Source organism: Vollenhovia emeryi, unplaced genomic scaffold (assembly GCF_000949405.1).
Source record: "Vollenhovia emeryi isolate VEMERY1.0 unplaced genomic scaffold, V.emery_V1.0 DF939222.1, whole genome shotgun sequence".
Taxonomy (NCBI): domain Eukaryota; kingdom Metazoa; phylum Arthropoda; class Insecta; order Hymenoptera; family Formicidae; genus Vollenhovia; species Vollenhovia emeryi.
Window position 1 is genome coordinate 219,992 of NW_011967144.1, and position 25,884 is coordinate 245,875.

At 44.3% G+C, this 25,884-nt stretch overlaps 2 protein-coding genes across 3 annotated transcripts in view; both read right to left on the reverse strand.

The window, feature by feature from the left end:
• Positions 1-3,516: 3,516 nt before the first annotated feature.
• LOC105560760 (myosin regulatory light chain sqh) lies at positions 3,517-8,096 on the reverse strand. Its single transcript, XM_012010143.1, has 4 exons — positions 7,965-8,096; positions 4,831-5,041; positions 4,464-4,677; positions 3,517-4,104 (listed from the first exon to the last, which is right to left on the reverse strand). The coding sequence occupies exons 2-4, from the start codon at positions 5,018-5,020 to the stop codon at positions 3,984-3,986; spliced, it is 525 nt and encodes a 174-aa protein (XP_011865533.1). The 5' UTR covers positions 5,021-5,041; positions 7,965-8,096; the 3' UTR covers positions 3,517-3,983.
• A 1,986-nt stretch (positions 8,097-10,082) lies between these two features.
• Positions 10,083-25,884, reverse strand: part of LOC105560761 (sushi, von Willebrand factor type A, EGF and pentraxin domain-containing protein 1) — a 34,229-nt gene continuing 18,427 nt past the window's right edge. The window contains exons 3-22 of one of the 2 annotated variants that reach the window (XM_012010144.1): positions 24,138-24,196; positions 22,462-22,671; positions 22,035-22,130; positions 21,625-21,747; positions 20,900-21,063; positions 19,906-20,032; positions 18,958-19,107; positions 18,611-18,787; positions 18,024-18,203; positions 17,346-17,464; positions 16,619-16,853; positions 15,974-16,147; positions 15,276-15,455; positions 14,896-15,141; positions 13,742-13,921; positions 13,208-13,381; positions 12,110-12,289; positions 11,493-11,601; positions 11,235-11,417; positions 10,083-10,600 (exon numbers count right to left, since the gene is read on the reverse strand). In XM_012010144.1, coding sequence (XP_011865534.1) covers positions 10,492-10,600; positions 11,235-11,417; positions 11,493-11,601; positions 12,110-12,289; positions 13,208-13,381; positions 13,742-13,921; positions 14,896-15,141; positions 15,276-15,455; positions 15,974-16,147; positions 16,619-16,853; positions 17,346-17,464; positions 18,024-18,203; positions 18,611-18,787; positions 18,958-19,107; positions 19,906-20,032; positions 20,900-21,063; positions 21,625-21,747; positions 22,035-22,130; positions 22,462-22,671; positions 24,138-24,196 — 3,175 coding nt within the window. In that variant the 3' untranslated portion in view covers positions 10,083-10,491. The remainder of the gene's footprint in view (positions 10,601-11,234; positions 11,418-11,492; positions 11,602-12,109; positions 12,290-13,207; positions 13,382-13,741; positions 13,922-14,895; positions 15,142-15,275; positions 15,456-15,973; positions 16,148-16,618; positions 16,854-17,345; positions 17,465-18,023; positions 18,204-18,610; positions 18,788-18,957; positions 19,108-19,905; positions 20,033-20,899; positions 21,064-21,624; positions 21,748-22,034; positions 22,131-22,461; positions 22,672-24,137; positions 24,197-25,884) is intronic. The other variant, XM_012010145.1, reaches the window with a different exon arrangement.

The window sequence follows — 25,884 nt, forward strand, 5'->3', positions numbered from 1 at the left end:
GTAAGAATAGTCGACTATGATTGGTCAATTCTTATGTGTCTGACGAAATTGACCAATCGCAGTCGATTATTCTTACGACTACGACTCTGCGACTCGCATTGTAGACCACGCATTATATATCGTAGTTGCGCAACGGCAACTGCGCGGAGAAAAATTTTCACCGGGTAAACCCGTTAAATAGCGTTTCCTAAGGTGAATTTTTCCGATTACGTTTTCCGGTTAAACTATGGATACATCCGATGAAATTTATCCGTTGTCACCGAAAAAAGTGGCAATAACACAACCGGCGCGCTAGGCGTGTGTTTTTTCTTTTGGTGGGGTGAGTTTCCAGCGCGCGCGTCGCGACACGTAAACAAGGTCACCGCGCGATCGTCATTCGCACGCCGAGCGTTGAGCGAGCCGGAAGCTTGTTCTCGAACAATATCACGTACAGCATTTTACGAATATTACGCTTAATATTGTAGCGACACTCGTGAAGCATCGTGTGCGATGTCTTTCGAGCCTGAGCTTAGCTTTATTCGTCCGTTGTCTTTTTCCAACTGTATACTTTAGAAAGGGACAAACGTGAATTGAACTAACAATAAGATTAAAGAACTAAGATTAAGCGACGTTTGGTGAAATCCTGCCCTTACGGTTTCCTCCGCCTTGCCTCTCGTCTACGACGAAGGCCCGGTTTCACCAACGTCGTTTAACTTTAAGCTTAGCTCAATCGATCCTTTATCTCTTTCCAATTGTTACTTTAGAAAGAGACACGAATCGAGGTGAGACTAAAGTTAAGCGACGTTCGGCGAAACCGGGCCTAAGGCAGTGTTGGGCGCGGGGGAGGGTCGAGAAGTCGCGAATTGGCGTACGCGTTGAAGTTGGCTTCGCGTCGCTTCGAGGATCGCAAGCGCTCCGAAGTCATTGCCAGTTCAACATGGACGCCGAAGCTTCCGGAGTGCTGTCGCGCGCGAAATCCGCTCGGCGCGGGTCGACAGTATCGGCGAGAGGATCGCGAGTGCCGCGGCGAGCACGCGAGGATGAGAGCCGGTAGGATTCTGGGTTACTCGAGCGTCGATCCGCCGAATCCGAGCCCGGCGACGTCGGCTTTTCCTGACCTCCGCCGCGGGATCGTTCGCCGTGCCTGGGTACGAAGAATCCGCCGATGAAGTATCTTGCGCCTTTCGCGGCGCAGAATTTGACGAGTGAAAAGCGTCGAAGTGACTGGGGTGCGCGCGAGCTTCCGAAAAGTCGCGTAACCGTCTCGGTGGTGACCGTCGCTGGCGCGTCTTCGTTGGGGCGTCGCTCGTCCGATCTGACCGTCCGCGACGTTATTCGCGGCGACGTGCGTGACGTGCGTGACGCCGAGATCCGCGAGAGACGGCGACGTCGAGGTTAGCGGCGTCGCGTAGTGCCCGCGGTTTCCCGCGTTTTCTCGCGCTTTCCCGCGGTTCCCTGCGCTCTTGGCGCCGCCATCTTGTCGCGATCGCGTTCGCTCGTCCGGCACGGTTTGTCGAGGAGGTCGCGCGACAACGAGAACCTTCGCGAGTGACGTGCGCGGAGTGTCGTCGAACAATTAGTGCAGTGACAAGTGACGTGAGTGATGGATTCATTCGTTGAACTAGTGGAATCGCCTCAATTTTCTGGACGCCCCCAAGGAAGCCGGACGGTCTCTTCGCGGCGGCGGCGGCGGCGGCCGGTAAGTTGTTTTTTTATTGTTTGAATTGCATTGCTCGAGGATATACTCCTCGCGGGCACGTTTTCGTGTAACACGATCGGCCACTTTAACCCTCGAATTCTCGACAACCTGACTTGTGTTTTGTAGTTTCTGGATAAGTGGAGTTTACGCTAAAACGGACTCCACGCTCGTGGATTAACTTTGTAAAATTTTAGTAGTAATTGTAAAATACACGGTACAAAGGCTTCTTCTTATCGTGCACGCTCGAAAATATTAGCAAATTATTTTGAGCGTGAATTTAAAAAATTAACAAATTCTCATTTTACGTAAAATACCCCGGTGAAAGTTTTTCTCAGTTTTCATATAATTTTCAATAATTTTTATGTAAATTTCATAATTTTTCAGATTTTTTAAATACAAATTGGTACATTTAAAAAAAAATGCCGAGAGTTTATACGTTTTTTTTAGAATTTTTTACACGCATGAATTCTGAAATATTCCGAGATTTCTTATACTATAATTTCACGTAATCTTATATAAGCTTTGAAAAAGATTGTTAAGAGTTTTTCAGAAATTACAGAATGAGAAATCTTAAGGCCTGTGTCCACAATGCTAGTCCTTTGTCCAAGTTCTAGTTCCGAGAAACGTGTGGCCAATCAACTCGCAGCTATTCCATAAAAGCTACAAGTTCATTGGCTACGCATTTCTGGGAACTAGAGCTTGGATCAAATTCTAGCACCGTGGACACAGGCCTTTAGTCCAAGTTCTAGTTTGGAGAATATGTAGCCAATCAACTTGCAGCTATTGGAAAGCTGTAAGTTGATTGGCCGCACATTTCTCGGAGCTAGGACTTGAAACAAATTGTAGCATCGACGCAAGCCTTTAGAAAGGAAATATTGCAGAATGTTCACATGTATGGACGATCCTAAAGGCCAATGTCCACGATGCTAGAACTTGGTCCAAGTTCTAGCATCGTGGACATTGGGCTTTAGAAAAGAATTGGACTTTCTCAGTGTTTCTGAAAAGTGCACCAATTCGTATAAAAAATGTGAGAAAAATTTTCACCAGGGTGGGTGAAAATTTTATACCAGTGGAGTCTGATATTTACTTGTTTAGGAATCCGAGGGTTAATCGTGCGGCACGCGAGTCCATTGTGATTATTGCCTTGAGACAGGAAACTGTTCGTTTAGTGCAAGATCGGTGATAAAGTTGACGCGAGAATGTCGTTTAGGAGGAGACCTTTGGACCGCACTTTCGACTTTCGGTATACGAATCGTTTATTGCGGCCACGTGAAAACGGTTGCTCGCAATCGCGGTTGTTCAGTCTGTCGACGTTACCCGGCGAGAAACAATAGGCGTCACTTCTTACCTTGAGAAACCTTCCGTAGACCCCTGAAATCTCTCGTTTCTCTCGTGAAAAATCCGTCTTATTTAAAAAAGTATATGCTGGTGTTTGAAAAGATATTTGCTTGGAGTCCAACAATTTATTTCCACGTGGAAAATATTTCATATTAATCGCACTGTCGAAAAACTCACCGCGACAAAGCTGTTTATAAGACATTGTATTTTTAGAGGAAAGTTTGCTTGCGATTAGAGAGACGATGTATCATAAAAAGATGTTTGGACTCCAAGAATTTATGATTTGCATACAGAAAAGATTTCGTATCACTTATTGTCAGAGAATTTGTGGCGAGGAAAATTGTTTAAAATGCCTATTGAATTGTGATTAAATGGCGTATACATTTCTACTCACAATTTAAAAGTATTACTGTCTGATCCGAATTGCACAACTATTACTATGGCTAAGGGAGAGCCAAGTTCACATCGCGTGGATTTCAACGTAATTAGACAAGGCCAGGTTTTCTTTCGTACGCAATAGAATATTATATTAAAATATAAATGCTGAAATCTACAACAGTTACATGTGCTTTATGTATATAAATATCTTACACGTTTAACTTTTACCGACTGTACAGCAATCGTTCGAAAAGACGTTACGCTTGAGTACTTTGGAAAATTTCGTTCTACACGGCGCGCACGCGCGCGCGACCGCACGCGCCTCGCACTTCCAAATGCATCCGGTTGAGTTGATATCTTTGCTCTGAGTTGGACAGAAATATAAATGCGGGCAAAAATTTCCAAGCGAGACTACAGTTCCCGGTGTAGATTGCGTCGGCGTATTGTACATAAATTCTCTCGTTTGTTAAAGCCAGAAAATGACAATAGTATCTGCGCAGAGTCAAAGGGCGCGAGGGGCGCGCGGGAAACCTCGAGTGTCATCTAAAATTCCGTGTCGGGATAAGCGGTCAGCCCTCGCGGGCGAATCCTACTGCTCGTCCTTGTCCTTCGCGCCGTGCTTCAGGATCCGAGTGAACTCCAGATAGTCGAACATGGAGCCTTTGATCGGCGCCTCGCGGTACATCTCGTCTACATCGTCGTCCGTGAATCTAAGGGAAGAAAGCAGTCGGTTCTTGCAGGAATTGATTGCAGAATTGACTTGGTCGGCTTAATAATCAATCGCGTTGTTACAAATATCTTTCTTCATCAACGCCACTGGCGAATCGGCAATTGGTAAAATAAACGAAAGTAACTGCACAGAAAAGTGCGAACGGCATAGATAAAATATATTGCGATCAATTTACTATTGTTATCTGATTGTGCAATAATTATTATCTGTTTTTACCGGTGAATTATTGCCTCGGTCTTCTACGATTTAAAATCTAAGATGCTAAATTTTCGCAAACCCCAACAAGTCGCAATAATTCCGTACAACTTGAATACGAAATCCGGCAAAATGAAGCTCTACCTGTCGCCCATCGTCGTAAGCAGCTCGCGCAGGCGTTCCTCGTTTATATGGCCGGTGTTCTCCTCGTCGAAGCAACCGAAGGCATTCTTGATGACGTCTTCAGGGTCAGTCCCTTGTAGTCTCTCTCCAAACAGTGTCAGGAACATGGTGAAATTGATAGGTCCGGGCGCCTCGTTCATCATCGCCTCCAGATACTCGTCGGTAGGATTTTTGCCTGCAAAACATTTACTTTACGTTATACACGTATTTCATCGCGATATCTGAAAGCCAAAGTAGAATCCGTCACTCGTGCGAGCGCTCGTGTGCAAATGCGCTCGGCGTGGACGTGTCTCTTGGAGCGTTTTCTTTCCCTCCGCTCTTCACTCACCCAAGGAGGCCAGCATGTCGTGCAAATCCTCCTTGTCGATGAATCCGTCGTGATTCTGGTCGATCATGTTGAACGCCTCCTTGAACTCGGCGATCTGCGCCTGGTCGAACATCGCGAAGACATTCGACGTGGCGCGCTGGGCGCGCTTCTTCGTGGTGGCACGGCGACCGGCGGTTTTGCGCGAAGACATCCTCGACAGTCTCGTTTGCACCTGCCGGCAAATTCGAACGTCAGTCGCAGCTCGCTCGTCCCGGGCCAAAAATCTAGCGTGTCTTAAGCTGCCTTGTATCATAGAAATGTTGTGTATTTGTAAAGGTCTATGTCCACGGTGCTAGAACTTGCTCCAAGTTCTAGTTCCGAGAAAGCTTTTATGGAATAGCTGCAAGTTGATTGGCTACACACGAGGGGGAAACCGCTGATCAAAATGTTGTACACCAATGTCCATTAATGCCCAGTACTTTATCTTGTTATCTTATTTTATCTTTATAACACCCCAGCAAGACCTAATGTTCAAACTAATGTCCAAAAAATGCCTACACTGACCAAAATTTTTTTTTAAACTAAGTAAACAGATTTACTTAAAATTATTTTTTTACTGAAGTAAATATTTATTTTATTTAAATAAAAATGTCAAATTTCAAGTAAATCTATGTATTATGTTAAGTAAATTTATTTGAATCATTACATTTTCTACATTCAAATAAAGATTTCATGAGATAGAGAATATTATGTGTTAAATGCAATAATTGTTTTTGTCAAATAAAAAATCCAATTTTCTTCGCTGTGAAACTTATATCTTAGTAAAAATCTTATAAAATTAAAGTAAAATTTTTTAAATTTAAAATTATCTACCGTTTGATATTTAATAAGCACTTAAATTAAAGAAGTGCGTGTTTCAATTTGTTTATTATTTTTTAAATTCAAGTCAACAAGCTATTAGAAGCCACCTAAGGAATAATTTTCTTGAGTAAAGTAATAATGTTTTTGGATTAAAATATTTTTTTATCAGTAATGCCGCAAATCTGTACATACACCACAATGCCCTCGGCGGTTTCCCCCTCGGCTACACATTTCTCGGAACTAGAACCTGGATCAAGTTCTAGCATCGTGGATACCTAGGCCTTTAAAAATATTCAATATTTCTCTCTTTGGCCTGGTTTGCCATTTTCTGGTTAACTGTTAACTGGAGGTTAGTCGATTCTCTGTCTCTTCTTAAGATAACAATATAGAACAGGACGGAGAGTTGAGTAACTTCTGGTTACTTCAACAGGTGACCAGAAAATAAAAACTCGGCCCTTTAAAGCCCGGTTGCGCCAAAGTCGCGTGAATGCAGAGTATCGGCGGGGCCTTTCGTTGATACTTTCGGTGAATCTTACTTTGTGAAGTAAGTGAATCCTCGCGGGGATTCTTCGGTTAAATTAAAAACTGCATTTCCCCCCCCCCCCCCAGCGAGAACTCGCAGATATCGACAGTTTACCAGCGGATCTGGAACGGGCGCGCGTATTTTCGGACCGTGCTAATAAATTGCGATCTGACGGTATCGTCCGCTCTGGAAACAACGCTCGACGCGACTTGTTTGCTCGATAGTGAAAAATAAATAAGCCGCGATCCCTCTCTCTTTTCTCCGCGCTCGCGAATTCGCCGCCGGATTTTCGCGAGACAAAGACGCCGTTCTTTTTAAATTAAAACGAACATCGCGACGGGACCGGTCCGAGCTGCCAAGCTCCCATCGCCCCGTCGCCGTTTATTTTCGGATAATCAATTGACGATATCCCGACGCGACGTAAAGGGGGGAGGAGGGGTAAAAATAATTACTCGGACGAAGGCGCGACACAAGGGGTCGTTATTCTCTTAAATGGCTTTTATACGCGACTTTGTCTCGTCGCTAATGCACCTCCTGTCAGCAAATTGTCTGGTTTGCGTAAATTTGCTCGTCCAAAAATACACACGCTTAAACGGATTAAACGTCGGGGGGGGGGGGGATTCGATGGGAAGAGTCGACGCATCGAAATCGAAGAATTTTTAATTCGGCCCCGGTCTCTTTAAAACATTCGTGCTACGCGCAATGCACTTTTTTCTTGCAGCCAAGCAGCGTTCATTAAGGCCTGTGTCCACGATGCTAGAACTTGGTCCAAGTTCTAGTTTCGAGAAATATATAGCCAATCAACTTGCAGCTATTCCATAAAAGCTACAAGTTGATTGGCTGTATATTTCTCGGAACCAAAACTTCTAGCTAGACCGAGTTCTAGCATCGTGGACACAAGGCTTTAGAAAATCTCTTGGAACTATTATTCCGCGTCTGTCTCGTAAATTTATTGAGAAAATGTATGCTTGCACTGCATTTGAAAATGCAGTTTCTTTCGCAATTGCTTTCGCGAATCTTGCAGACCTTACTCATGCATGCGCTTACTCATCTTTCGAATCGCGTCCTACTTTTCCCTCGAACCTCGCTCTCTCTCTCTCTCTCTCTTGCGCCCAGTGCCGTCGCGGTCGGGCGTCGAGCCCGGACCCGTCGCGAGAACAAACATCCGATTATTCGCTATAGACTCGCGTTCACGGCAGGTGAAGCGAAGGGTCGGATGCGAGAATCAGGTGGCTTTTCTTCGAAAACAAGTTGCGCTTTTATTACGTTTACATACATTCAAATGTCACCGCAGGAAAAGAAAAGGAAAATGACGTGATTTTTTCAGACGGTTTTATCAGCTGCCGTGAAATTTACTAAAACGAAGCCACCTGGTCCTCGAAATTGTTCTCGATGGCGTTTCCACGATCCCGCGCCCGGCCGCGTTGCGCCCGCTGCGCCCTCCGTCGTCTACGGCACTGCCGCCCGTCTGTTTATGCACGCCTCCTCGCGCGTCTCGTCACCGATCGGCGCATAACCTGACCGCGGGACGTCGTACCCGGTCGTGGCCCAATTATCGGTCTCTCGAGCAACGATCCTCGGGCTCTCTCGAGCCAAACGCACCGTCTCCCACGAGACGTGAATCGCGCGAAGCGCGGCCGAGCAATGGCGGTCCCTGCGCGAACGAGACTCCCTGTCAAACGCGTCGCGCGTCGCCACGACCCGCGTAAGAAAATTCGCTGGTTCGGCCCCGATTAACCGCGTTCCGGGCCAGACGGGGAACGTAACTCACCGGCGGGTAACAGCGAACGAGAGGAAACGGAGCTGGTGGGCCGGAACGGGTCTCTCGGCTTCACGGCGCACACACTGTGTGAATCACGTTTACGCGTCGCTCCGTGGTCATTCACCACACCCGGCCAGCCAGCGCCGTCTGCCGGGCGCACGGGGGAAACGGTGTCGCGAGCCGCGCGAAAATCGGGAAGGATTCAGGCCGCCGATCAGGATCGTGCGTTCGAGATACTTGGCGCGCGTCGGGCACTCACGAACAAGTCGTTCTTTCATTCCGACCTCTCTCACTCTCGGAGCTCTCTCGAGTTTGACGAGCACGCGGGAAAAGTAACTCGCGTGTTGCGCATCGAAAGTGAAAAAAAAAGATACGGAGGTTGAGGGGAAAACCTGATTTCTTATTTGGACATTTTAGGTAGATGGAAAATTTAGGTGGATTCGAATGGAATTTTAACCCTTTCGTGACACAAGAGAGAGAGAGAGAGAGAGAGAGAGAGTGAGTTTCACTTAAGAAATTTAAAGGGATTCGATGATTTAACATTGTAACGTATTGAAAAAGCATTGCATGAACGAAAACTTGAAAACCGAAAATTAATCGGGAGTTTCACGAAGGCGCATACGGACAGTTTACGTCGCCGAGCAGCGAAACGACGACGATGTGATTGTCAGAAGTAATATAATTTTCGTAGACTATGAAAAACACATATTCGCGACAACTCGCGTTTCTAAATACAAGATACACCCGGCTCGGAAATATTTTTGGCCGCGATTGCGCGAGTTATTACACCCCTGAACCGAGGATCGTTTCCATACATGGATTAACGTGGCTTGTGTTGTCTCGCAACCATATAAGGCCACGTGCGTGACTGACACATACGTCGTTCTGTAATTTTATCTTTTGCGACCATGCAAACTGTCTCGGTCGCGATTCTCCTCCCGCGATCGAACACGCAGCCTCGATGCCGGTATTGCGATTTTATTTGCGCGGAATCGCTACGACGCGTTACTTCAGTCGCCAGACACATATGAAATACATTCGCCCGTTATCGGGTCAACAATCTCGTTGGTATCTGGCGTATATACATTGCGGCGGAGATTTATAAACGCCCAGCAATGGCTCGAGTTCCTCGCCTTGTCCGCGATCCAAGATTTCGCAGCCAAGACTTGGACGCCAAGACTCGTCGAGATGCTGACGTCGTGTATTGAGTAATGAGCAGCATCGCCACAGCTATTCGCGACGTTACGTTTGCGAATTACTTTGCACAGGATCATTTTATTAGTTTCCCGAGTCGTTAATCGGTAGGCGGATCCATCCCTCGGATTCTCGGGTGAATTTATGCTGCGATTCTAAAGTCCAGGTCCAAGTTTTAGTTCCGAGAAACGTGAAGCCGTTCAACTTGCAGCTTTTATAGGTACAACCGCAAGCAGGTTGGCTGCGCATTTCTCGAAACTAGGACTGGTATTCATAGTCTAATCGTATATTCAAGACCGTCTTAAGATCATCTTCAGACACTCCATTGCCGAGGGGGAAACCGCTGAGGGCATTGTGGTGTACAGATTTGCGGCATTACTCGGCATTACTAGGCAGTTTTTGGGCACTAGTTTGGGCATTAGGCCTTGCTGGGGCATTAGAAAGATAAAATAAGATAATAAGACAAAGCAATGCCCACTGGGCATTGGTGCACATGGTTTTGTTCAGCGGTTTCCCCCTCGTCCATAGCCAATGAAATGTTCCATACAGTATCTTTAGATAAATTCAAGACGCTCTTGAACATAAAGATCTGACTATGAATGCCGGCCTATAACTTGGACCACGTTCTAGCATCGTGGCCTCGGGCCTTAAGCAAAACCGTAAGACTCACAAGAACTAACTTACGAGTAATCTGCAATTCTACGCGTACTATGTATACTCCGCGAGTGACCGTGCGACGTACGCATACAATTGCAAATTATTCGCAAGTCAGTTCTTACGAGTCTTACGAAGATAAGTTGCGCGTTTTACGATTTTACCTAACTGCAGCGATAGTTTGGTTAAATTTCGAGGAACTTAGCGGTAGGAAATGAAAAGATTCTAGGAGACCGAAGCTTCGTAGGGGGAGACTGAGCGAGGGAACGTGAGGTGTGAAGTACAACAAGAGCGCTGGCTGCTTTATTCGCACAATCCTAAACTTACGCTACAACATGTCTTAGGAGCTACGTGTAATGAACCTAAATGATCGATACACCGTATATACAGAATCGTACAAAATAGTTGATCCTCAGGGAAGGGAATCTCTCGCCGGTGTGTAAAATCCTCTCCCCACACCTGTCCTCTCCGTCTCGCGAATTATTTACACGAACTGTCGCGCCTTCGACAGGCGGTAATATAAATAACGACAACAACGTTCCTCGGTGTCCTCCGCACACGCGGCGAGAACGGCGGGAACGGCGTGCGAGAGGGAGGGTTGAGTCGCTCTCGAGATCGACGATTTTTACGCGCGCGCGATTCCCGACGTGCGCGAAGGACGAAGAGAGGCCGACGTGGAGTCGACCGGCTATCGCACTGACACGCCGTTGATGGTGATTCCGTTCCTGGGAACCGGCTCGGCCTCGTAATGTCCGGATCTGCCGTACATTCTCCTCGGATGGCCCATGTATCTGTTGCTAAAACACATCGATTTATGTTGAACGTTATCGACTCCGTTTACTTTAATAATGGAAAGAAAACAACTTCAGCATTTTCTCGACCATATCTGGCATTTTTGATAATACAGAAAATTTATTGCGAAAAATATTACCTCAGCCCAGGGTTTGAACCTGGACTTCCCTACACTCTGGGCAATATTTTTCGCAATAAATTTTCTGTACTATTAAAAATGCCAGACATGGTCAAGAAAATACTGAAGTCGTTAATTGCGACTGGCGACTTGAAGAATATTCTTATTAGTTAATTAAAAATAAACTTTTTCACATATATTTTTCTCTACTTCGCTGATCTCTTTTCTAGAGATCTCCGTGCTTTCTTAAATAATTATAATAATTTTCCTCGACTCGCTGTTTGCAGAAGTTTCAAATAATGAAAATTGATTTCGCAGAGAGCCGTTTGTCTCTCAACATCTTGAGAATGTTTTGAGATAAACCGGTAAAGTTTGAAGATTTTTCGTAGTATAAAAATATTGTTGTGTCTCAAAAGTGACACTGTTGAAAGGCACGTTATCTAACACGAATGGGATAATCGCAGTTTACGCCGCTGATTCGAATCGATGCAGTCTCTTGAAACAATTTCCTTGCGACTCACTTGTACGCGTTGCCGCCCAGGCCGTACGGATTGTCGTAGAGGCCATCCTCGGGGACGTTCTCGTACATGGTGTTGTGCGTGCCGTCGTTCAACGTCGCGTAAGACATGACGGCGGCGTTTTGATCCTCCTTCCGTTCCGCGGCTTGGACGTTCTCGGTGTTTTTCACCGGCGTGGCTTTTCGCCTGCGAAAATGCAATTTGACTCGTCAACGCGCCCCGAGACCGAGACCCGCGCCTATTATCTCGAGAGATACTCACAGCCTAAGGTAGACCAGTCCGAGGATAATTAATATAAATATAATGACGCCAGCTGCGATGCCGACGCTCGTGCCGACGCCTTGGGGCTCCGCCACCTCGTTCGCAGCCACTGCGACGCAAATGACAAATATTATTATCAGACAATTCAAGTCCTTTCCCCGAGTCGTTAAAGTCAAGTCCGCGACATCAATTTAATTATTTCGAGCAGTCTGCTTGCTGGCGACAGAGTTTTGTTGACGAAAAAAACTTTCTTGAGAAAACTTTGAAAGTTGACCGATGAAGCTCGAAGATTTTTCGCGGTCTAAAACTATTCTCGTCTCTTAGAAGACATTATTTAGAGGCACGTTTGAAAGATACATAATATTCTGTATTTACAACTTCAGTATTTTCTTGATCATATCTGGCCTTTTTCGAATTTCACCAATTCGACCGCTGAATCGAATTGGCGAGACGCCCGCCTAGAGTGTAGGGAAGTCCAGGTTCAAATCCTGACTGAGGTAATATTTTTTGTAATAAATTTTCTGTATATTAAAAATGCCAGATATGGCCAAGAAAATACTGAAGTTGTTAATTACTGCTGGCGACTCGAAGAATATTCTTATTAGTTCTGTATTTACATTCGCATTTCGGCTCCTCGCCGCTCCAGATTCCGGTGTCCAAACACTTCCTCAGGAATATGCCGATCCTTTCGTACTGCGGTAGACAGTGATACTCCGCGGCCCCTCCGTAGGTCGTCGAACCGTTCACCACAATCACCCTACCGTTCTCTATCGGTCCCGGATGCTTGCAGTCGACCGCTGGAAAAAACGTCGCGAGTAGAACTTGTATCCTTGTGAGCTTATCACAAAACTCGGATTATTTAAGTAATTCACCAGCTGGATTGCCCGGATCGTCTTTTTCTTGAATCCGCTTTTTTAAAACATCATTATTGTTCACTAACATATTTTAAATGTCATTTTGTTTAATTCTTTTACCGCGACAAACCGAATCAGTTAAATTATACCAAACTTATTTCCCGCATTGATAAAAAAATCTTAATCCAAAAAAAAAAATATTACTTTGCTCAAGAAAATTATTCATTAGGTGGCTCCTAATAGATTATTAACTTAAATTTAAAAAATAATAAATTAATTAAAACATGCATTGCTTAATTTGAGAATTTATTAAATATCAAAGAAGTGATCATTTTAAATTAAATAAGTTTTATTTTAATTCTATAAAATTTACTAAGATGTAATTTTTACAGCGAAGAAAATTGGATTTCTTATTTAACAAAAATAATTATTTCATTTAATAAATAGTAATCTATATCTCATGAAATCTTTATTTCAATGTAATGATTTAAATTAATTTACTTAATATAATACATAGATTTACTTAAAATTTGACAGTTTTATTTAAATAGAATAAATGTTTACTTCTTTTTAAGTAAATCTACTTAGTTTAAACAAATTTTTTGTCAATGCGGAAATAAAGCATTTTTGCGTTAAACATTTCGTGCTTCAGTTTTGTGTCAGTACCGTCGGCCAAAAATTTCGAATGCCTTCGAAAACTATTATTTTACAAAATGCGTTCTTTACTTCGTGTTACGAAGAAACATTTGGAATAAAGAAAACTAGGTATCGACTTATTGTTAGATTCGCGATAAGCAATTGCGGTGTCGCACGCGATTCGTCTTTATTCGTTGAATAAAAAATTGTGGGAAAGTTTCTTACAGAAACAAGCAGGCGTTGTTCCGCTCCAAGATCCGTTTTGCAAACAGATTCTGGTCTCGTTTCCTTCGAGGTAAAAGCCACGTGGACAACTGTAGTGCGCCACACCACCCACACTGTGGGTCGATACTTGCGTCGATAGTACGCCCGTTTTCTCCGGATCTCTGCACCGTATTTCTGTAAACGGTCGCTATTATTAACACTTGTACAATTTGATGATCGATCGCCACCTCTCGGTTCCGCTTAAACGTATGAACTATACGCTTTAATATACGCTTTAGGCCTGGCTTCACCAACGTCGCTCAACCACAAGCTTGGCTTAATTCATTCTTTGTCTCTTTCTAACTGTTACTTTAGAAAAAGACAAACGTGAATTAAACTAAGATTAAAATTAAACGACGTTTGGTGAAACCGGGCCTTAAAGTACAACAATTGATATGAGGTCGAAGTTGACTGGAAATCAACTGTGAACGCAATGAGCTTCCGTTAATTTATCTTTCGCGCTTCTTGAAAGAGTTAATATCCTCGACAGATTACCTCGACAGACGGGGGTATCGCTGCTCCAGGTACCGTTCTCGAGACACAGCCTTCTGGCAAATCCATCTAGCTCGAAATTGCTGTCGCACTCATAAAGTGCAGCTGCTCCATAATACGTTGCGTTCGACGTCAACGTGTAACGTCCGTGTTGAATGTGCTCGGGTTTACCACAATCGACATCTGTCAGACGAATGCTAATGTCATACATTTAACGTTCCTCTTTCATTCTTAATATTAAAATCGTATATTTCTCGAGCGTGACAAATATCTTATAATATCTCGCGGTATCGTCGCGTCAACCAAGAATACTCGTCGGTCATTCGACGAGAAGGGAATTCTCTAAATTGTCGACGGTTGCCGTTTATCCTGCGCGATAAGCAACTAACTTGACGAAATTATATCACCTTTAGGTTTTCCAAGCATAACTTTCGTCAAAGTGCATCGAATCTGCTAAAAATTGTACAGTAGACACACCTGATAACAGGTGCATCTTGTACGTGAAGGGTAATGAAATTTGACAAAATACACCCATGATCTTCGAAGTTTTCATTTGTGCATTTTAAAACCAGGGTTGGCAAAATTCCACATTTTTTTTGGATAAGGTCCATGCCAGTGGTAAAAAATGGTATTTTCCGGAAAAAAACCGGCAAAAACTGGTCTTCTCTATTAGAAACGATAAGATAAGTAGAAAACTTTTAGAAAGCGCTGCAAAAAAGTATTGTTTCCCGCATAAACTAAAAATTAATATAAAATTTAGTATCTCCGAAGTTCTCGTTTTAAAAGTGTGTATTAATTTCAATAAAACAATTTGTTTTAATTATAGAAACTTATTATATCGGTTTCTTTTTAAAGCAGTGATTAATATGATTTAGTATTTAAAACAAACATCTTTTCTCATAAAGACTATAAAAATGACCAATATTTATATAAATATATTTTAACTAAGTATTAGTTATTTTTATAATTTCTGCCAATTTATTTCATTGGATAAAGTCGGGAAGGGCAAAAACTGGAATTTGCCATGGTTTTTCCATCCCCTGGATTTTTCCAGCCAATCCTGTTTAAAGCTAGTTACGCGCAAAAACTCAAAAGGTGATACAATTTTGGCCGGTACCGTACACCTCTCGGCGATTAGGGTATCCGGAAATACGTACAGATGCACTGCGGCACTTCGCCGCTCCACTTCCCGTTCTCCTCGCAGGTGGACAACGGCTCTCCGATCACCTTGTATCCTCTCTCGCATCTGTACTTGGCCAGGGCCCCGATCTTGTACGAGGTCGCGCCCGTGTTCGAGTTCTCCGCGGTGCCCGTGCGAATCAACGTCCTTCCGTACATCCGGTCGTTGCCGGTGACCGAGAGAATCCCGTGCTCGGCCAGCACCGCCTCCGGACAACGGATTTCTGCGGCGAGAAACGTGAACGTGATGCGAACGCACGCACGCGGAAACGTCGGGCAAAATTTTTACGACGTGACCATCCTCCTCTCTCGGTTGCGCAATTCCGCGGGCTCCATTTGGCCGCAGCGCGGTTATTACCTTCGCATTTCGGAGTGGCATCGCTCCATTGGCCGTTATCGAGGCAATATCTCCTCGACACTCCGTTCAGTCTGTAGTTCTTCGTGCAGCTGTACGCGATCTCGCTGCCAAGATGAGTCGTGTCGTTCGCGTAGTCCACAACGCCGTTCAAAATCGGAAGTACCTTGCCGCAGTCGACATCTACGCGAGCATTGTTTCAGTCGGTAATTTTAGGAGCAATTGTCGAACTCGCGAATTGACTTGTGAGGGAAATATACGTTACATTCAAATAGAAATCAGAGCTCTGTTTGGGGCAAGCGTTACTTATTTCGCGAGAAGTAAGAATCATACTAGCCTTTATTTGATACACATCTTGTTTCAGTTTTTGATAAAAAGTGCTAACTTGTGGTACATCAAAATTGCACAGTTTTAACGAACCACAAGTTTTTTCATTAAAATTACACACTGTACGTCTCACGAAGAAACCAAAGGGCCAAGTGATTTTTAATTTCCAAGCGTAGAGGCGAAAGGGAAGAAACAGCTGATTGAAGCTCCAAGTAATTTTTCGATTTGTTTATACGCTGGCGAGCCCCGAAGGAGACCTCGTTTAGGGCGAAGGCCAACAACGTTAAAGACAATGTTGATTTCAGTCTACGCCTTTCATAATTTGACATGATTATGTCATGCGATGGGAAAGAGATTCGAGGGAGATGACTCACACTCGCACATCGGCACTTCTCCCGTCCACTCGCCGTCTTTGCCGCACGTGTGTCTCGCCTCGCCGTGAAGCAAGTAACCCACGTCGCAGTGATATTCGATAACGCTGTGAACGTTGAGATCGTATCCTACTACGTATCCTCCAGTAGGCACTTCCGGTTCCTCGCACGTAATCACTGCAAAAACGAAAACGCGAAGCGTAAATTCGCACGTAGGTTCATACTCGTAAAATGTTAAAGAATACGGTAAGCAGGGACTATTTGACAGGTAAAACATTGAATCGGCCTTAATAATAAGAATTAATCAATTAACGTGAAATAAAATCAAAAGCCCCGTAATTTTTAAGTCCCTCAAATAAGGGCAGTTTTCTATATTTCGCTACAATCTTGGTGCGATTATTCCTCGCCATGCCAGGGATTCGTTTCTCCCTGTAAACTAATTGTTGAAATTATGGACACAGGCTAATCGTGAGACAAACAGATATAACAAATTTTATTTTCCGCGTAGAAAGTAGATTATTCCTTCCTGATTCGCAGTTGCGCGATTTTCACGAGAACACGCCGGATTATTCTTCGCGCAGCGAGGAGCTTGCCTTCTCGACAAATTCGCCCTTACTTAAGTCGGCACGTTTAAATAATCATTCTTACACTCGCACGATGGCGTGTCGTGGCTCCATTTGCCCTCTTTGGTGCACTCTTGCTTCCCTTCGCCCACCAGCCAGTAATCCTGCTGACACGTGTAGACGGCCAGGCTGCTCACCGTGGTCGTGCCGTTAATTAGAACGACGGTGCCAAACTCGATCTGGGCCGGGGCCCCGCAGTCAACGAATCGACATTGCGGCGCCTTGCCGAACCACTCGCCACCGATGTTGCACGTGAGGACCTTAATTGACAATCGAATGATTGCGATCTTAAATTAGAATATTATCGAGAGAAAAATGTCACTTATAGTCGCCGATTACGATTAAACATTGAAACAGCGAGCGTATTGTCAACCCAACTGGCAAGTTTCATTGAATTCCACAGCGAGGTTCAAATCGAACCTCGGTAACCTTCGGATGTGCACTTACTTTTGTCTTTTGACTATATCTCACGGATTACGACGACTCGCTTGGCTAATGAATCTTTCCTTGCTTTCTTGTATTGTTACTTGAAAAGGACCTGAAGTAAGGTCGAAACGTTTGTAACGAATTCAGTAAAATTTGCCAGTTGGGTTGACAATAAGCTCACTGTTTTAAAATATCATCCTCTCGTTAGGCTTATTTTTTATTTATTACTATGCCTCGTGTACTTTAATATACACATACGCGAGAGGAAAGAAATCTCGAACAGTAATGTCACGAGCGACAATCGTAAATGAGAAATTAGAACTCACGTTATCGCCGAACAGGATAAATCCATTTTGGCAGGAGTAAGTGGCGGTGGAGCCCGCTCTTTTTCCGCTAGTTGTCACGACGCTGCCGTTCACTTCCGGTGGTTCGGGACACCAGTCGACTGTAATTAAGCGTGTAATGGCATTAGAAACGTGACTCTTCACTTAACCCAGGCACGCTAACGTGAAATTAGTTTCTAATTATAGCCCAGTAATTATATTTGCGCGGTTTTATATACAATATAAATTTCAGATGATCGTCCATCACGCGAAGACAAACATTCGACACTAACAATAAGCAGTGGACTTTCCTTTTTTCTCTCTCTTGCTTATGATGAAATTCTCTGGCATATTTGTGACTATAACTTACTAATATTTAAAAGTATCCGTGCACGTTTATTGACTACATTTAATTCGACTAGAAAATCGTCGGCTTTCATACCGGCCTCAGTCTATATTTACTGTGTCTATGGCTTTCATTCGGCCGCCAGTGCGAAGTTTTGGCACCTCATTTTCAAAAAAGTCGAAAGTCTTGCCAACAGTTCCGTTTCGTTGCATCCGCAATAGTTTGTGCACTCGGCGCGATTGATTTCAGCCGGGGACTAATCTCTTTTTCGCGCAGAAGCGTCGCGAAAACATGGCGAATAATCGAATCTGTGCGCGCGTAAATTGTCTACTTACACAGACACTGGGGTTCGTGGCCGCTCCAAATGCCACCGTCGCCGCATCTCCGTCTCGTGTCGCCCTTCAGCGTGTAGTTTTCCTTGCACGTGTAATCCGCGAGGGCGCCGTGCGTGGTCCTGTTGTCCAGCAGCGTGATAACGCCGTTCTCCAAATTCGGCAGCGCGCCGCAATCGACGACTGCGAAAACATTCGCGAGATGACGGGGACCGCGGATTGTGACGCGCGTAGCTCGCATCCATAAAACACGAATGCCCGATTGTTTCCGTGCGAACAGCGCGATACGAGAGATATGCTAATTCGTTCTACACATATCGAAGACTACATCGTAGAAATTAAAATTCATCGTCGATATAAAGTGCGATTGTAATGTGTGTCCGTAACCGCCTAATTCTATGATAATCGGTGTAGTACACCGAATATTAATCTCGAATTGTACGAAAAGTCCATCGTATTCAATGCTAATCGTGGCTAATTTGATAAGAGATCGAAATTTAGAACGAGAATAGAACGGGCGAATAAAACGCCGAATGAGGAGCCGAACGCGGACGTTGACTTCTTTGAGGTGTCATTGAAGTTACACTCACATTTGCACGTGGGCACGTCGCCGCTCCAAAAGCCGCTCGGTCCGCACATTCGGCTCTTCGATCCAACCAGCATATATCCGTCCGGGCAGGCATAGTCTATCGTGGAGCCTATCGTTCTCTTGGATCCCACGATCATGGTATTCTCCGATTTCTCGGGACTGCCGCAGGTCGGTGGCCCTGCGAGCGGACGAGTAGGACGTTGATTATTACTTTTTTTTTCCCTTACGAGACGACGTTTTTACGAAAGATTCTCGCGTTGCTTTTTAATTCGCGGTCGGGATTTTCGGCGCGAGAATGTCCCGACCGGATTTTTCTCCGGTCCGCAAACAAAATTCCTCGACACTTACTGCTCTGGCAGATCCAGTGAAGGTAATCGAGGTTACAGCCGACGTCATTCCAGAGCCAGCCGCGACCTCCGTCGAGCACGACGCAGTTTTGCTCGCCGTTGTAGTTGTTCGGCTGGTCCTTGCCCCAAGATGGCCTCTGCACAATCTCGCCTGTAATATATAGTTGGCCCGTTTTTTATTTTAATATTCTAATTGAGAGAGGTACAAGTCCCACGTATAAAACTCACAAGATTTGCACTCAATGACTGACTTAGCATATAACGTTACTGAAAATTACATCCGCAAAAACTTACGGGTAAAAAAATTTGGGAAATGGAAGGGTTAAACCGATATACATATAATTATTATACATAACGTTAGAATTGATTAAAAAATTGGTTAGGAGGAAGTCACACACATCTTCGTAATTAAACAGTACATTTTTATACATAATTGGTTGATCGGTATTAGTCCGATTATTTTACTAAAATCGCAAGCAGCGGACTGATTACATCGTGTTACACAAATAAATGCAGGCTTTATAGAAATTAATTATTAATTGACACGTACCGAACGCCGGAAGACGTAACTTCCTGCCGATTTCGACACAGTTATAACTTTCACGTTCTATTTATCATGAAACGATGCCCCGGCTGCGATTTCGTAACGATTCTACTTACGATACAATTTGTTTGATTGACGATTACATGATACCCGATTGGCTCATCAATACGGAACGAGACCGTCGCTTTATCGAGCGCGAAGCCGGAATACGAATTTACGAAATCTCCCGCCCGAAATAACGATGTCGTGTAACTCGTTCTGTAATTGCCGGATAATTGGCGGACAATGAATCGGCAATCGAGTTATCGAATCTCACCCCGGGTTACCTAACTCCGCCCTCCGGCCCTGTTCCCACGGACGGTCGTCGACGATGGGAATAATTTGGCCGAAATTTCGTCAACTTACCGTCCACCCATCGCCACGTTCGGGCGGTGATCTGCGGTTCCTTCTGAGCCCCGATCCAGACCAACTGGGTCTTCAGCTTATCCTTCCGCCTTTCTAGGTTGTTCAGGATAAATGTAGACGATATGCCCTGCAGTGTAAACATCGAAATGTATCGTCTAGAAGAAAGCGTTGGCGATCTTTTTTATTTTTCACATAAGTAGATGGCGCTAGACATATTTTTTCAATACATAGAGCTGTTTTAGAGGTCTGTATTTCTGTTCATCTGCAAATTATTTACTTGCCGGTGTAAATGTAATTTTGAAGTTGTAAGATTTACTCACATGCGCGCGCGCAGGGTTGGCAAAATTCCACATTTTTTGGATAAAGTCCATGCCAGTGGTAAAAAAACGGTATTTTCCGGAAAAAACCGGCAAACACTGGTCTTCTTTATTAAAAATGATAAGATAAGTAGAAAACTTTTAGAAAGCGCTGCAAAATTATTGTTAATAATTTAATTAACGGTTTAATTAACGAAAGAAGGAAACCATTCGCGAGTGCATGCTACATTAAATTTGCTACCATAGCTAATCATAGTTTGCTAAAATAATAATTAAAAATAATAAAAAATATTGTTTCCCGCATAAACTAAAAATTAATATATAATAAAATTTAGTATCCGAAGTTTTTTTCGTTTAAAAAATATCTATTAATTCCAATAAAACAATTGTTTTACAAACTTATTATATTGGTTTTTTTAAAAATAGTGTTAATATGATTTAGTATTTAAAACAAACATCTTTTTTCATAAAGACTATAAAAATGACTAATATTTATTTAAATATATTTGAATTAGGCATTAGTGATTTTTATAATTTTTTGCCAATTTATTCCATTGGATTAAGTCCGGGACGGCAAAAAAACTGGAATTTACCATGGTTTTTTCCAGCCAACCCTGCTCACACGATATGGAATTGAGTCGTGGAGCTCTATAAATGTAAAAGCGAATTGTAAAAACCTTGAACCCGTGAACGAGATCGCCACCGCGTGTCTTGCAGTAGTTCCTCGCCTCTTGGAAGGAGCCGCCCTTCTTCACCACAAATTCGTAACACGTGGAATTGAAGGCGGTCAGGTCGGCGTCGGCGGGCGTGCCGGCGTGTGCACACCTGTCCACCGAGAATTCTGCGAACATTTATCGAATCATTCCTCGACCGCTCCGTAAGTGTGCGCGCGCTTATACGGCCTTCCGACTTTCTTAATTCTTATTCTTCATTACGTTTAATTAACGAAAGAAGGAAACGATTCGCGAGCGCATGCTACACTAAATTTGCTACCATAGCTAATCATAGTTTGCTAAAAATGTTTTGCTGCCATAAGTATTGTATAAATTACTAAACCGCAGAAACGGTCTGCTGTCGTGCCTAATACATACACGGAGAGAACTTTCTTTTACAATTTATCCTGAAAATTATGTAATCGCGGACGCAACGTGGTATTTCGAAGAATTTTGTGAGTTTTTTGAAATTTTACTGTACATTTCACTAGTAATTATACTTGGTATACGTTTTACTAGTAAAATTTCCAAAAAACTCATAAATTTCTTAGAGATGCCACGTTGCCCCACGATCACATGATTTTCAGGATAAATTGCGAGGGAAAATTCTCTCCGTGTAGGGACAGTAGTAAAATATTTAAGAATTAAAGTTTTTCGAAGTCGAGCTTTTTACGGAGCTCTCAGCTTACCGTCCGTGGCGAAGACTTCCACCTCGCAGAGGCTCAAACTACCCTCGACACCGACAAGTTGCAAGAAGACGTATTGTCCCACGAGTGCTCTGGCACAGACGAAGGTCTTCGTGATACCCTCCTCTGTGAGTTGGATTTATCGACGTCGTAATTAATTCGTTGTCATTTTTCGAGGGACGTTCGGAACTTAATCTTGCAACGAAGCTCGAATATACCGTGGCGTGACTCAAAATGAATAGCAGTTTTATCTTCTAACGTGATCCTCCAAATATGTATTTTTGTGATATTTGCTATCGACTTACATAAAGTTTTTCTGCGTTACATGAAGAAAGAATGCGATAACGAAGATCGGCAATGTCAGTTCCGAACGTTCTTTTGCTAACGGTTTGTCGTTCTTTCGAAGCACTCACCGATAGTGCCGGGAAACCAGGCGCACAGAGGATTGCGCTGCAATTCAGCGCTGCTGTTGCCGACTCTTATCTCAATATCCTGAAGAGGCTGATGACCTGCCGAGCAATCGATAAGTCATTTCTCCGGCCAGTTGCATTTATAGCCAAGTCTCGAGGCAAACTTACAGCTGCGCGATGGAAATAGGGGAGAATCGTTCGGGATATTCAATTATTTTCTTCAATTTCAAATCAGGCGAATTGATTTATGTTTCATTGTGGAGAAGATCTCTTTTCAACGAAACGCGTAAGACGTATTTAAATAGAATTAAAATATAATTAAAAATTGTCGATAATTGAAAAAAGATTTGAAGAATAATACGACCGTCGCGGGTCGTGAACCCGAGAGCGTTTCGAGTCTGAAATGAATATGATAATGCGGAAGTTTTACCGCAACAGCCTCGCGTCGCCACCCGGACAACCTTGACGGAATATGGCTTGAGGAGGTCGACCCTCCACCAGGGACTGGGCTCGCTCTGGGTCTCCGTGCATCTTTTCCCGTCGTGTTCCGTGCTGAAGTCACCGTCATTACCATGGTTTGCGTTTCCGCCTCTCACGGTCGTCGATTGGTTCGCCGGTTTGCGGAAACCCACGTTCGTGCCTGTCGCGCAATATTGGCCCTATTGCAGTTTTGTCATTACGGTGTCCCTTAAGCTAAAGCCAGAACTCGATTCCCACCTAGGTTTTGTTACACGCGTTGCTCTTGCGATCGCGATATAGAGTCCCGCGCGGCAACGTTCGTTTGACGCTTGTTAATCGCGGTTTAGTCACGCTCATTAAACGATGATGGCAAAATAATAGCGCGCGTTTGACAATAACGGCAATTATCGCCGGTGATTAACTGTCGTCCGATCTCAATTACCACACGGGAAAAAGAATGACGTTGTATCGACAAGATCAGTGTAATTGAAATAGAATCGTTGAAACAACATCGGTATTGATAAATGGAAAACATCAGATTGTTGTCTTAATAATCTCGATATTTAGTTCCATGCTTAAACTAAAGTCCACAGCAAATACAATTGAGTGAATTATTTATGTTCGTGGCAGCCCGTGACGTTAACGTTTAATTCAAGCAACTTTATTTTGCTTAATTCAACGGCATTGTTCTTTCCGTGCGTGCTTGTCGCCACCGTTGTTTCGTATTACGTATGCAAACGTTTGCGTATTTTTTTTTTGGTCATGTTCTCTCTCCACAAATAAGTTTCATGACGATCCGCAACAACGCGCTGCCGTTATTCCGCGGAAATGGCGCGGATCGTTCCGCTACCGTTGAACAATGACAATTGTATTTTCTTGCGGTCGCGCTTTTTACATAGGGAAAGTAATGGAAGCCGGAACGAAGTCGTTTTTTTTTCCGCAGTCGCGCAATAACTCGGCAATTTACAAAAATCGTCGCCAATCTGATATTATTCGTTGGATAACGCGGCGAGACTTGTAATCGAAATCTCGCATTGAACGTGCGGCTTTTCTAGAGGATAAAGTTATTGTCTCTTCGTCGAGAAATTTTTTCAGCGATTAGCTTGTGGGTTTTGTTTGACGGTGATGCAACGTGAAATGAAACACTTTAATGATTACGATTGAACGGTTTCCGAATGTCACAATTATAAAATGAAAATTCTCGGCCCTCGATTGCATAGAAAACAATTTAAAACCTATATAGTTTTCCTATTGTGAAAGAATCGATGGCAGTTCTCGGACACCCTGTATAAAGTAAGGGAAAGTGGCTTGATTGGCATTTTAAGGCAGACAGTTAGGTGTCCTCTCTGACGAAAATGCGATTCTCGTTCGACGACCCCTCTCGCGTCCGCATGTCCGCCAGTCATATCACGAAAATGTACTCGTTGAACGGAGAAAGTCGATCGCCGTCGTCCGAGACCGATAGAAACCGAATGTGACCGGGCGAATTGCGAAGGTGTAATTAACGCGATTGAAATAAATGTTACAAACGCCGTGCTAGCCAGCCCTCGTCGAAATGCGCAGCCATGTCGGGACGCGGTATCGTTCGAAATACCATCGTACGGGACATTCGGCTTCAAGGTGGCTCGCGAGAGAAGAAATACTCACCGCAGAACGGTAGGTCACCCTGCCATTTCCCACGTGGGCCGCACACCAAACTGCCTGTTCTGAAAGAAGCCATCGGGCCGGTGTGAGTATCGAGTGTACATTCTCGCAAACCGGGACGGGATATCACTCTCTCTTCCGACGTTGCGCAATTGATAACAGGTGCATTCCGCCCCATAACGCGTGTTGTGCCGTGGAAAAATTCTTGCCGAACCGTTGGAGCGAAAAACGTTATGGCTCTCCGCCGTATAATCGTCGTAATAACGCACTCCGGTAAGGAGGTGGCAAGGACGTAGTAAGGCGGCGATAATTGCGCTCGTCCGTGCGCCGAAGAGGAGAGAACGAACGAGCGGGGAGAGAAATTAAACGGAGGCTTTTCTGTCGATCGAAAGAATTATGTAAGGCTTTCTGTGCGGATTTATAACGAATCCTTGCGCGCTCACCTCGTGCGCTTTGCGAAAAATTTCGACAGCGCCGCGATTACACGCTCATGCGTGTAATTACCGCGTTCGACGTAATCATTTGCGAGGTATGCATTAGCGTCACGCGCCATCGCGTGCAAACACGATTAAAACTGTACACGTTCTATCGGCCTAAACAAGTAAATCCGAGGCCGGGCTAATTAAAAACGCGAGGAAATCCCTTTTCGGAGCGGAGAAAGGTATGCAATCAACCGGAATCTCTCCCTTATCTTGTGAACCATTGTCTCGAGCCGAGGAATGCGGCAACGGGACTCTCCGCGTCATGCACTCTTATTTTTTCTCTCTCTCTCGATTTTTCTCAAGCACACGTCCCGAACAGAACGCGTTTGAAACCGGAGAAAGTCAGCGGCGTATCGCATTATCGATAATCACCATTCTCGAGCAGCAGCGCGTACGTATTTCGCTCGCCTGCACGCACCGAGAAAAACACCAGATCGCGCGTAACACGACCGCCAATTTCCGGTCGCGTGCCCCCCATGGACGCCGGCAGGAAATTAATTTTTCCCCCGCGTTTGTTTCGCAAGAAAAAGCCGGTTTCCTCGTTCGCCAGCTGCGGTTTATTTCAGTCTTGCATGACAAAGGTGTACACAGTTATCGACACCTCGAGTGTTGTCTTTCTTACTCGTCGCGCTAGTCAACGACTTTTCCATCTCTTTCGCGGCAGAAAGAAGCGGGGAATCGCCGTAATTCTATGCTTTTTCCCTGGCTCTACGTGATCTCAGAGAACGTTGTAAAAAGGTAACCGTGAAAAAGATACGCAAAATCTGACTACACGAAACACGTAGCAATTACGAGATCTTGCCTTGATTCGTTGAGTCGCTGGAGTGGCTTTAATTTATTGAAATTTTATGACACTGATTAATCCACGATGTCGACATCCGATAAATTTTTGCCACGACGAATGTTTTTGTACGACGTGAACGATATCGGCGCGGTTTTTAGTGGAGGAAATTGATAAGAAGAATTTCAACGTCGTTGTCTGAACGTCAGTCTTGAGACCTGTCGGTCGCGGTACTATGTCGAAAAAGGTAACCGCGAAAAAGATACACAAAATCTGACTACACGAAACACGTAGCAGTTACGGCGAGATCTTGCTTGAATTCGTAGAGTCGCTGGAGTGACTTTAATTTATTAAAATTTTATGACACTGATTAATCCACGATCAGTGATCTCAGATTTGCGTTTCTGCCACCTAGCCACCGCGGTAGTGGGGGATGGCGCGTGGTGGGAATTCGGCACGCACACAATCACGCGGTCGTGTAGCCCCA